This window comes from Lissotriton helveticus, chromosome 7 (assembly GCF_964261635.1).
Source record: "Lissotriton helveticus chromosome 7, aLisHel1.1, whole genome shotgun sequence".
NCBI lineage: Eukaryota > Metazoa > Chordata > Amphibia > Caudata > Salamandridae > Lissotriton > Lissotriton helveticus.
In genome coordinates this window covers 1582319567-1582332838 of record NC_136068.1, presented here as the reverse complement: position 1 = coordinate 1582332838, position 13272 = coordinate 1582319567, and the positions used below count along the sequence as shown (strand labels likewise).

Below are 13272 nucleotides of genomic sequence, written 5' to 3'. Positions count from 1 at the left end.
GATGGTGATTTTTGTGATAGCTGGGAGGGTCTTTACATGTACCCTAAACTTGATGTGTAATGTTTGGGCAACCATTCTGGATCAATGCTTGCATTCCACCTGTCACTGAGATGAATGCGTTACTTTACTTAATTATCCTTTTGTTAACTTAAGTCCACGATCTCTAGACCACTCAGTTTCCCCAGACTAGACTAATTCTCAAAACAGTTCCATCTCTTTTTGGTGAAATATTAAAATACTATTGACAACAATTTTTTTTAATTTTTTTTAAAAGAAATATTTAAAAATAAAATCTGCATGGTACAAGTTACAGTCAAGTAAAATAGCTCAGTAAACTAGTTTAAACCTGCATTTAACTAGCAGGAGATAATTTTGAAGCCCTGCAGGACTTAACTTAATCTTTTGTGACGGTTGACATGATGCGTAAATTTAGGTGGTAATAAATATTAACTGAAGAAAACATTCACTTTTTTTACTTGCTGCATAATGGTTTTAAGTGTAATCACAGAAACAGATGTACCCACCACTCACACGGAACACAACTCTTACATGAAATAAGAACCCATATTAAAATCAGTTACATCTCATTTTATCTCTTGGAAATTTGTGAAAGGACACCTCATTGCACCTTTCTTTTTTTCCAAATCTGGAGGCTGCAACAGGACTGTACTGTAATACACTACTCCATTCGACCTCTAAACGCTACCAGCAAGAAACAATACTCGGACAAAAGGAATTATTGACTGTCTGCAAAGTGAGTCAATTCAATTCAATAATTTTTTTTATTCGTTATGGACCTCCAATGGAGGTCTACAATAATACACCAGTCCATTAAAAAAAGACATACTTTGAATACAATACAATAGTTTTTTCTTTGTTTAAAAAAGAAATACACCAGTAGAATAAAAAGAGCAAAAAGGGAAAGACATACTTTATATACAGTACAAAATTCTTCAATGTCCAACCATCAGACGTTACTACATACAAAATAAACTTAAAAAATGTTCTAATAAATAGCCAGAAATGTTTTTAAAAATTGATATATTCAATGGCAAACCATTTCATTTGGTGGGGACAAGACAAATGTTAGGGCCTCCTGAGCAGAACGAATTTACATTTAAAAAATGATGATCTTAAAAACGTATTCCTTGCCCTTTGAAGTTCCGGGCACACAAATAGCACATGATTAAGATCCTGAATTTGTAAAAAACACAATTCACAAGCTCTCTCCTCGCTCGATATTTTATCCCATATACCAGTAACTTCTCTTAAAGGCAACAGGTTGGTTCTCAAAAGAAGTATCAGTCTTCTAATCCCATGTGGAGGATTCCATGTTAAATAAAGCTGTGGTCTATTCCCCACAGCACTCCCCCAGACCACCTCATTGGGGTTTTTAGATTGACTTAAGACAGTATCTCTAGCCATGCTAATCGAGCTTGCAGACTTCTTTAAAAATAACTTCAATGCAGGCTTTGGCATAGGAGAATCACTATTTAAACTGAGTCCAAATAAATCATTTGCTTGAGCAAAGGATCTAAAGAATGATGATTGATCCTTTAATTTATCACAAATGTCCATTCTCAAAGTGGCCCTAAGGGTGCCCTCATCCCCCAAAAGAGGAAATTACCCCACCTCAGGACCGCAGACAAGGATAAAAAATATGAAGAAACTAGACCGAATTCCAAGTATAGAATATGTGGGGCAGCTTGAGAATTTAAATTACAGATTTGGTGGAAAAAAAAGTGAGCCAATAGTTCATATCCAGTACGCCTGGAGCATATATTAGTGAAGGAGGAATTTTGACCTTAAATACTGACAGAACATGACTAAATTGGCGTCTACCACAGGTTTTTATAAAATCTGTTTAAAGCTCCAGCCTGGGAGGCAGCCATATCAACACACAGTTTAATATGCTCTGAATCTTGCCCTTTTTTTGAAAAAACTTTCCCCAGATACAAATACGAATCAACCAATTCTAGTTCTTCAAGCCCCAACGACCACTTATACCCTTTCTTTATTCTAGGACCTTTCTTGAGGAAGGCAAAAATTTTGCTTTCAGCAATATTGATTTTCATAAAATGGTCCTCCTCATATTTAGTTAGGGCGTTAGACGACGTTGCAAGCCAATAGGAGTGAAATTGAAAATTGCAGACTACAGAACAATGCAACGTCATCTGCATATAATAAGGAACCGATGGCCATTGTACCAATTCTAGGGCATCCCCCCTCACTGAGTTTAACGCACCGGGAAGATCAAATATAAAAAGAAAACAAAAGAGGGGCCAACAGGCAACACTGCTTAAGCCCATTATAAGTCTTAATCCTACAAGATAACCCCTGCGAGCCTCCCATCAGCACTTGGCACCAGGTCTCTGTATGTAATTCTATGATAAGGCCAAAGAGGTGGTGTGGCATACCAAGATGAGAGAGCTTTCTCCACAGCGTTTGACAATCCACTTTATCAAACGCCGTGGACAAAAAAGTGAGTCATTTACTGCTGGACATCGGTAAAGAAAAGTGAAGGTGCCTGAACCCCTTGAAAGTGTCCTGGTGCCAGCATATAGGAATAATTCCCTGCACAGATCCCAGCTCAGGTACAGTTATCTTAGCCAGATCCTGGCTGGGTACCACTGTATCTCAGCACTCTTCTCTTGAGTGTTTCCTATGTTTTTTACTGGAATGCTGAAGAAGAGGAGCATCTATATTTTTGTGGTTTCTTTTCCAGTAAAAGTATCTAAACCCATGGCTTCTGGGAGGAGAGAGCAATTTATATGTTCAAGCCTCCTTGTCTTAGGCCGCAGATATTTTTGCCTCTTTCCTTTTGTAGTAAAGAGGATGAACACCAACAGAATTTGAATGAACTCAAGTTTATTCCATCAGCTAAAAAAAACATGAAACAGCAAGGCCACGCAAAGCCAGCAACCTGCATATTTCAAATCTACAAAACGCAACAATATCATAATGAATATTGCCTGATGAATCTTCCCCCTATGCATTACAGGCCATAGCATCACTGGGCTCATTATAACACATCCCCCTTCTTATCCAACAAAACACTAACAACATCCAAAGCACAGACTGGACGGAACAGACACCCCAGGCCAGGAGCCCAGAAGGAAAACACTTTCAACACATATTTGCTCAAATACCAAGGTGGTCTCCTCGATCTCATCACCCTCTCCACCTGAGGCCCTGGATTACCCTCATCTCAATACGCATGCGCCACCACACCTCTACCAGCCTGTTCCCTTTGAAACCCACTATATTTCATAAGTAGCCAAGTAGAGCATTTATCTTCACTCCTCTGCCTCACCTTGCCCTTTCCATGCCTCTGATACAAAGCAATTCTCCTCAGATTCCAGTGTTGTCTATTTTCCAATTTGACCCAATTACCCCCAACTGCCTTTATTTTGTTGGGCCCTCAGAACTTGGACAACCAGCTACCAAACACCTGTGTTGATAAAGTGCTATTGTTGGTTCTTTGGTATTCCCAAACCCGATTTCTTGGAACTCACATCAGACATCCAAAGAATGAAACAATTTTGTCCCAGGCTGTCTACCACACATCAATTCAAATGGCATCCTCCCTGTGCTGGTACTCAAATTAGTTCAATAAGCCCACAGCATATCTTTAATAGCATCCTGAACAGACAACCCTTCACTACTGGCCAATTCCATGGTTCCCTTCACCAATCTGTTATTCTTCTCCACCAAGCTGTTTCCTTGTGGTTTGTTCAATAACATACACAAATGCTTCACACTTATGTGATCCACAAAACATCTATTTCCTTCCACTGTGAGTTGTGTGCCATTGTCCGTTACCAACTGAATTCCTTCCCTCCTAAAGACTTTCTCTAAGACTGCTATGGTGGACTTCTTGTTGATACCTCTCATAAACACAACCTCATCTCATTTGGATTCAGCATCTACCAACACAGCAGCAAATTTCTCCTGTTCGGGAAGGAAAGCAAATGGACCAATGAAGTACAAACAACTTTTCTCCCAAACCACGCTTGTTTCAGACATATATTGTTCTTTCTTCAGAGCACCTTAACCTACTCTCAATCACTTTCCAGAATCAAACAACTTTTCTCCCAAACCACGCTTGCTTTAGACAAATACTGTTCTTTCTTCAGAGCACCTAAACCTACTCTCAATCACTTTCCAGAATTCTTGCATTCCACATACTCCTCCACCCACTTTCTAACCTGACCATCTATGAGCAGCCACCAAAACCTCTCTTTCAGTCTTTTAAGTGTCGAAATTTGGCCTAGATGACCATCATGCACCAAATGCACCAACTCATATCTCACCACACTGGGAGCACAAACCTCTCACTCCTCATCATCAAACTATCTTCCTGGATCGACAACTCATCCACCACTTTATAAAAAGCTTTACCCGCCAACGGCTCTGTACTCTTTCTACTCATATCAACTTCAATCAACTCAACCACCGCCTTGCGGGTGTTGTCACACTCCATAGCTCTCATCCAATCCTCCTTGGAAACAGAACTCTCCAATCCTTATGTAGCATCCTTCACATTTGCCACTACCTCCTCCGTAAACACATCACACTCCTCTGCTGCCTTGTCAGGAAGCCTTGTTAAACAATCAGCAACCTAGTTTTTCCAACCCAGAACATATTCAAGTGGCCTGTTGATGATTACTGTGGGCCACAGGGCACCTGATCAGCTGGTTTGCCTCAGCCATTCGGAACAGGTGTTAGCGGGTACATTTTTTGTACGTTAGGTTACCTGGACAGCGAACCTGGGCCTTTGCTTTTTCTTCCTCAAGTTTCTGATGATGGTGATAGTGTCACCCCTGGATTAGTCTAATAATGCAGGGGTTTAGGACCATAGTCTGGGGTTCAGGTGATGTCGGTGCGTGTGCCTAGCAACTCATCACTAAAATATTGTAGTAACAAGTTGCTCAACACCAAAGTTAGAATGAACTCAAATTTACTCCATCAGCTAACAACCCTATGACACAGCCAGGCCAGGCACAGCCAGCAACTGCAATATTTCAAATGTACAGAACAAAGCAATGTCATGAAGAATACTGCCTGCTGAACATTCCCCAGTGAATCACGGGGCATAACATCACTGACCTTATTATAACCCCTTCTGAATGGCCGTAGGTTACATGAGGCAACAAAGGTCACACATATTCTTCTCTCCTACTAAGGGCGCCTAACTAACCGCCATTTCCTAGTAATATGTTTTGCAGGATTTCAGCCCTGGAGATGTTTGAGGGGATTTTGTCCTGACAAGAGGAGCTGAATATGAAACAACTGAAAACCTTGGTGCTATCCGCAGAGATAAAGTTCTGAAAATTCTATGTAGTTGCAGCTTATTGGCATATTTAATGACATCACAGAAAGTGCTATCAGACTGAACTGAAATAAAGAATTAAGATCTATCAAAAACTAAAAGACTAACACCAAAATCTCACTAAATTAGACCCATAGCCTACAAAAACAGGGGAGCTTCACTTAGGTACACACTAAGTATCTCGTCCAATCAACTTAAATATTCTATAGAATGGCTTTCCCTGTGTTGGGATCTCTTCCTGAAGCCTCTACAGCTCCCGGGTGCTACTCTGCAGGCAGCAGAGGTTTGAACAGAGCTGTATACTAGGTACTTGTTATGAGATCCTGCGGAAGCTATGTAAAATCTTTAAATGGCTACCTACCGAAGCCAGGAAGCCTCTGGTCCAGGGCTTAATTGTAAGCCACATGGATTACGGGAATGCCTTATTAGCCTCCCTAAATGAAGACCTTTTTTCTAAACTGCAAATTCTGTAGAATACTGTGGCCAGATTGATCCTAAATCTACCCCTAAGATCCCCCCCAGACCCTAGTCTGAGGCTTCTCCACTGGCTTCCAGTTAGAAAAAGAGGTCACTTTAAAATCCTGTGCCTAACTCATAAAAGTATTTATGGCACTGCTCCTGGTTATTTAGCTAAAAAACTTAAAATATATCAGCCAGAAAGAACATTAAGGACCAGTTCAAAATCTCTTCTTACCCCACTACGAGTCCGCACTGTACGAAATGGAGGTCGATCCTTTTCCATTCTCACCCCGCATCTCTGGAACAAGCTGCCGTTTCATCTTCTTTCTATTGCAGACAACCAGCGGTTCCGCAAAGAATTGAAAACGTGTCTGTTTGACCAGAAATAACGAAATTGGATATGACCTTCAGTCTCTGGAACCTCCTCAAGCGCCACGAGACCTACCGGTGATATGTGCGCTATATAAGATTTTCTGTCTTGACTTGACTATTTGGAAGCTATGCTATATTTCTTCTGCACTAGATGTGGCACTTGAACTGCTGTGAGTGAGACTGTAACTAGAACTCTAAATGTGTGAGTCTCACTCACAAAGAGTAAGGTTCGATGTCTTTGTGCCCGGATCAAGGAATTTGTTTAGCATAGAAAAAAGAAACTGATGATATCATCTGCACAAATTGGTGTCCATTAGGAGCTTTTTTTAGCAAATCCACTGTGCTGCCGTGCTGGTCAGCTGTTAGTACTGCTACACTTCTACATGATGTCAGTGAGCTTCAGGATACAGACCGTAGCATGGGAAGGGTTCATCAAGAGGCATCTGAAGGAAGGAGTATCCATTCCAAGTAGTGTTGCAGTCTAGACAGAATGCTGAAAAACTGAAAACTGGCGAGGTTGAGAGGTTACCTTGTATTTAAACTGGGGAGTGTTAAACATTGTTTTGTTTAAGTATTGCGAAGCGCTTTCTGCTTACAACTGGCTGTGAAAAACGCAAAATGCAAAAGGAACAATTGATGGGCAGAATGCTGTACAATGTCAAACATTTACCCCAGTACAGAGATCTGGGCCTAAATTCATAGTTTTTTTGCTCCCCATGCCATCTCAGTCCAGACCAAGCCATATGCAAATCAGTCTTGTCCTTGCTCCTTATGGGAACAGTCCAGCCTGAACTGCCAGGCCAGGTCCTCCCTGGACTGGAAACAAGCATCCTAGGACCGGTTTCGGGGTATCAGCCATCATCAGCCAGGCTAGCTTGACTCCAGTGTCATGGAGAGCACGGGACCCACGTCTGGGTATACCCGTCCCACTCGGGGTGACAAATGCAAAAAGATCACTTGATGGACAGAATGCTGCACAATGTCAAACATTCACCCCAGTACAGAGATCTCGGCCTAAGTCCATCTTTTTTTTGCTCTCCATGCCATTCCAGTTCATACCCAGTCATATGCAAATCAGTCTTGGGAACAGACCAGCCCGAACTGCCAGGCCAGGTCCTTCCTGGACTAGAAACAAGCATCTTGGGACCAGTTTCGAGGCATGGGGTTGTGAATAAAAACGCAAATCCAGGACAAAGTAATAATGAGGAACAATAATAACTATCTTAATGGGTTATTAACTGTAGTAAAGGAAGATGTACAGTCCACTGTGTTTTTCAAGATCCTTTATTGTAAGTTCCTTCCAAGATAAGTATAGAAGTAAAAACCCACCAGGAGCCAGCTGTTAGTAGCTCAGCCTGAGTTAACCAACTGCCACAGTCAGGTAGAGAGAGACACTGTGAGCCAGAGAGTCACCCAGGCATTCTATGATGTCGGAGATGACATAGTACAGTTTATCTAGTGAAGAATAGTGGAGAGGACATTTACTACACATCCTCTTCCCTTATGGAATAGGAACAGAACAGAGAACACAATAGGCAAAATACCTCAAATGCAACATCAGCAGAAAAGTACAAGAATTAACTAAATTAGATGTTCTGAGATAATATTAGCATGAGGTATCATTAGCAGAAATGTGAACAAAGAAAAGTAAATTTAAATCTATAGGCCTCATCTCCCTCCCTTAACGAACCAAAGCAGCTAAGTTAAGTGGTCACACTCATAACTTCCCCACTCATGGGTACACCACAGGGTAAACACCCTAGAACAAAAGTGAGTGTAGACAGAGACGCTAGAGAGAGGCACATAGGGTTAAAATTCGCTCAAGACAACCCTAAGAGAGCAAATCCTTTTCACAAAAATTCAACACAGGAAAACAATCTTTGCAAAGAACTAGAGCTTCCCCTGATAAAGACGTGTTGACACTAAAAATATGATAAATTCACAGCACAAAGTCTTACCAACATGAAACCCTGGCCACGAGTTACAAGAAGATAGACTTAGACTTGAACATAGTGCACAAACAGTCTCCATCAAAAGCAGGGGACAGCGCAGAGTAGAAACTCTGAGATTAACAAAAAAAACATAACATCCCCTAAACAGGGTACACCACAGGATAATAAACCTGGGAACAAAAATGGGGCATGGATTACTCACAAACACCACTACATGGGGCATGGACTACCCACGAACACACAAACTCCCCTGAGTAGGGTACACCACAGGATAATGAGCCTGGGAACAAAAATGGGGCATGGACAACCCGCAAACACTACTACACGGGGCATGGACTACCTGCAAACACCACTACATGGGGCATGGACTACCCGCAAACACACAACCTCCCCTGTGTAGGGTACACCACAGGACAATACCTGGGAACCAAAAATGGGGCATGGACTACCCACAAACACACAACCTCCCCTGTGTAAGGTACACCACAGGAAATTTAGACTACGAATTGATATGGGCATTGACTACCCACAAATACACAACCTCCCTTAAGTGGGGTACACCACAGGATAGTGGGACTGAAATGGGGCATTGACTACCCACAAACACAAAGCCTCCCCTAAGTAGGGTACACCTCAGGAAATTCACCCTGGGAACCAAAACTACAACATCCCCTACAAAGGGTACACCATAAGACTCAACATCACCTTAGGAAACAGACAGGGCATGGACTACCTACAAGCACATAACCTCCCCAAAGAAGGGTACACAATAGGGTTAAAAGATGTTGCCCTAGAAAACATCCTAGTCACAACAGGTCTCAAAACATTTCCCATAATGGGCAAACATGTGCACAACAACATGTCATGAGATGCTATGCACCACCAACAAAGACAAAAAAAAACTTGAGTTCCGGTGAGCGATCTCTCACAGAGCGATCTCTGTACACAGTTCTCGAAATGTCATACAGTCTATGGGATGTAAAGTCCTCTTCAGACTATTCTGTAATCCACGCATTCATGACATTCTCAAGAATATTGTCCTCGCCTCTACAGGGATCTCTAACTGCAGTGAACACTTCAAGGACTAAGTCAGAAGTATTGCGAAAAGCAGCATGGTAAATGAGTTAGCCCAAACTAAAAGTTTCAACGGACTGATCAGGAGCATCAATTTCATATTTATATCCTTCGTGTTGATGAAGCAATACTCTGTCTCGTACCTGATTGTATGACATCTCAACTTTCCCACCATGTGTGTTCATTTCCTGAATTCAGCAAGCGAAATGCTGAAAGTTTGCACTGCGCACATCTATCATAGCAAAATTTTGTCACCCAAAAACAAAATAAATTGTGGCTGGCAGACGGCAACAGTAAGTAATTCTTGAAATTGATGTGCTGAAGATAAGCACAAGATGGCGGCACACTTCTAGACGTCGCGCCGGATGGTTAGTGGCAAAGGAGTGCACTAAATCGTATGTCACAGTAGGCAGTCCGACGAAGACTTGCACGTCATAGGAGGCAAAATACGAAGGTAAGACTGTGCGTGTTTATGTGCAGAGAGGCTCGTGACACTTTCAAATTGCGGCGGTTCAACTTAAAAAAAAAACAAATTGGATAGTGAGATTACTAGAAAACCAATAAAATTATCTCTCACTCACCGCCAAAATTATTGTCCAGTGTTGTGTAGAGTCTCTTTATAATAAGCGTCCGTTTGAATGTGCTGAAAGATAGCACTAGACACTGAATGCGCTTGCTCGGAATGGCATTGTTAAGGCACTCAAACGCTGGGAAAAGCAGTTAATCTATGTCATTATGTGGATGCTAAAATGACAGAAACTGCTACGCAGCCTTCAACGACTCACAGACTCGAGGACAAGTCACGCCTCTCACCAGACTCGATGCTCTCCTCCAAGGTGCTGAGTCGAATATAAAGAGAATAACTCTCGAGTAAACACTGGTTTCTCTACACAGGGCAGAGACAGGCATAGTAGATAGAGGCTGCTGCAGAATTTCAACGTCATGAAAATAAAACTCACGCCCAGGGTGCAGGCTGTCCAGGTGGAACAGGACACTGGTGGGGTCAGCTGGGCGTTACCTTATAGTTTCAAATTGAAGATGAAAGATCTTAATGTCTTTAGTCCCTTTTCTTGTCTTTAGGTTCCTTGGTTCTTTAGTTGGCCTTTCTCTTTAGTTCACGCGTAGGTTCATCCAGTTAAAATCGTCGCCAAATTGTAGTAAAGGAAGATGTACAGTCCACTGTGTTTTTCAAGATCCTTTATTGTAAGTTCCTTCCAAGATAAGTATAGAAGTAAAACCCCACCAGGAGCCAGCTGTTAGTAGCTCAGCCTGAGTTAACCAACTGCCACAGTCAGGTAGAGAGAGACACTGTGAGCCAGAGAGTCACCCAGGCATTCTATGATGTCGGAGATGACATAGTACAGTTTATCTAGTGAAGAATAGTGGAGAGGACATTTACTACATTAACCTCAGAAAGTTGAATCATAAGCTGCACCTACTTTAACCTGGAAAATAACTCTGATTTCTGTTTCATGAACAAAACCCACAGATAGACATGTGCTTCAATCTTTCGAAAGTGCCCTGATACATAACATCACAGCAAAGGCATTAAACAAACCCAACAAGATAAAAGATCAAGCAAATACCTGACTGTGGCGATCTGACCTCCATCCAATGAAATATCATTCATCTGTGCTATAAATATTGCAGCCACCGCCTCGTACAATGCCGTGCCATCCATGTTGATTGTGGCACCGATGGGCAGCACAAAGCGAGTCACTCGCTTATCAATTTTCAGGTTTTCCTCTAGACAGCGGAAGGTTACAGGTAGTGTGCCAGCACTAGAAAGCAAAAAGGAAATGAAGGTAAGGGACAGCAAACTAGAGGCTCTTCCACATCTTCACTAGTATTACATGCACTTGGTACAAACAAAAACAATCATTGGTAAAGCCTATGTATTTGTTATTTTATAAGAGAATGCACTTTTTAATGATAGTTAGATGTGTGTACTTACTTGAGCGGACCAGTGAGTGGGGGCTTGTGAGAATGTGTCAGTGGGCAGCTGTAGTGTAAATGCCATAAAAAGGCAACAGCTGCCATTACTATAACAGTGCCAAGAAGTACACCATGGCCGTGCATCATAATGCTGAGAATGCACACAATATATAAAGAGCTATCACTGTGACGTCACAGCAGCATCACACCATGGGTGGCAGACAGATAAAGGTATATATTTAGTCAGGGCTAAAGGAAGGCAGACAGACATGGCTGCCTTTGAGAATGGGGAAGGAGAAATGAGAAGGGCATGTCTCAATACAGGTCCACAGCGCATAGGTTCTGCAGGCCTCGTAGAAAAACACTGCACTGAGCATGATATAGACTAATAAAACTAATACAAACCCTCCCCATCCCAATACCAGCACCAGCTCTGCAGAATACAACTTTCAGTCTTACCTTTAGGAGACAATGACCCATGTGACACTTTCTTTTGATAACCAATTTTATTAGCATTTTAAACAACAAAGTAAACATAGCACCACTTTGATATATTAGACATTTCAATACATTTACAAGTGATTTCCCCCATCTGTTTGTTTGGAGTATGAGCCCACCTGTGCTGCTGATACTCAATCTAACGGTCCTATCCATTTGCTCCATACATGCTCATGTTTGGCTGGGCACCCTCTTGCTTCGTATACAGCTTTTTCTTGGATAGTGCACCAATCTACACCACGGCACCATTTAGCCATAGTGGGAGATGTTCAATCTTTCATGGCCGCTGTAATGTCTCTTTTTGCTATCAGAATGGCTGTTCCTAGAAATAGTTTGTCAGCACGGGAGCTATCCAGCCCCTCCATCACCCTCCGGAGAAGGGCAAGGGGATTGAGTGGGACCTCCCACCCCAATATGCTACTCAGTTCAGACACTCCAAACTCCCAGTATTTACAAAGGATGGCGCAGGACCAGACCATGTGGTAAAAGTCGGCTGGTTCTGCCTTACAGCGCAGACATTGTGGGGTTGGGAGGAAACCCGCTATGTTGAGCCGCACCGGGGTAAGATATGCGCAGTGAAGATAGTAGATCTGAATGAGGCGGAGCCTGGCTGATATAGTGAGTGTCCTAGGGGCCATCATCAGTCTCCAGTCTTCCTCCTCTAGAGGACCAAGCCAGCGATCCCAGCAGGCTCTAAGAGGTTCTGGTGTGGACGGGGGATTGTTTATCAGGGATCGAGACATTTGGGATATACCCCCCTTTTCTAAGTTCCCCATGAGAAGCTTGCCCTCCAGTGGGCTCAATTCGGGGATTGCCTTGTGGTCAGGGATGTGGAGGGCTAGGGCGTGGAGCAGCTGAATGTATCGGAAGAATTGGGTGGAGTGTAAGGCGTATGCCTGTTGTAGGTCCCGAAAGGAGGACAGGTGCTCCCCCTTCCATATGTCTCCCAGGCAGGTTATACCGATCAAATCCCATTTCAGGAAACCTGTTAGCGTCACTACCTCCCGCAGCAAAGTGCCATGTCACAGCGGTGTTTGTATTGAAAGTTTAGTGTCCCAGTAAATGTGCCGCAGCGCAGAGCGCCGTGACAGAAGAACTGTGCGGGTAACTATTGGTAGATTGTGAGGAATTGGGGCACCATACAGCATGACCTGGACTTGAGAGATTCCGAGGCTCTCCAGTTCCAGTCAAAAAGTTGGATCTGACATCCGCTGTTAAACCAATCATGGATCACCAGAAGGGGGTGGCTAAGTAGTACAAAAAGGGATTTTTCATCCCCATACCCCCTTCATATGTGGCCCGTTGACAAGTTGTGAGGGCTAGACACGATCTTGAGCCAACCCAAAGGAAGGTTGTGGTTACCCCATCCAAGTCATGAAACGAACTGCAAGGGAGGTGGAGTGGAAGATTTAGAATGGTGTACAAGAGGCGGGGGAAAACCATCATCTTGAAGAGAGCGACTCTACCGAGGGGGTTAAGCGGAAGAGTTTGACATCGACGAAGGTCAGCTCGGGGAGAAGCGCCACCTGGATCCCGAGGTATTTGAATGAGAGCCAATCCACGCATTCTCTAGAGGCATGGAGAGGCACCACAGTGGATTTAGCCCAGTTGAGACCTAAGCCCGATGCCATCTCAAAAGAATGGAGGATC

General features: G+C 43.0%; 1 protein-coding gene across 1 annotated transcript in view; it reads right to left on the bottom strand.

Annotated features, from left to right (window-relative positions):
- The window catches only part of LOC144770521 (excitatory amino acid transporter 2-like), a 712365-nt gene that overhangs the window by 202679 nt on the left and 496414 nt on the right, over positions 1–13272 (bottom strand). The window contains exon 7 of the mRNA XM_078655127.1: positions 10776–10970. Within this exon, the coding sequence (XP_078511253.1) occupies positions 10776–10970 (195 nt within the window). The remainder of the gene's footprint in view (positions 1–10775; positions 10971–13272) is intronic.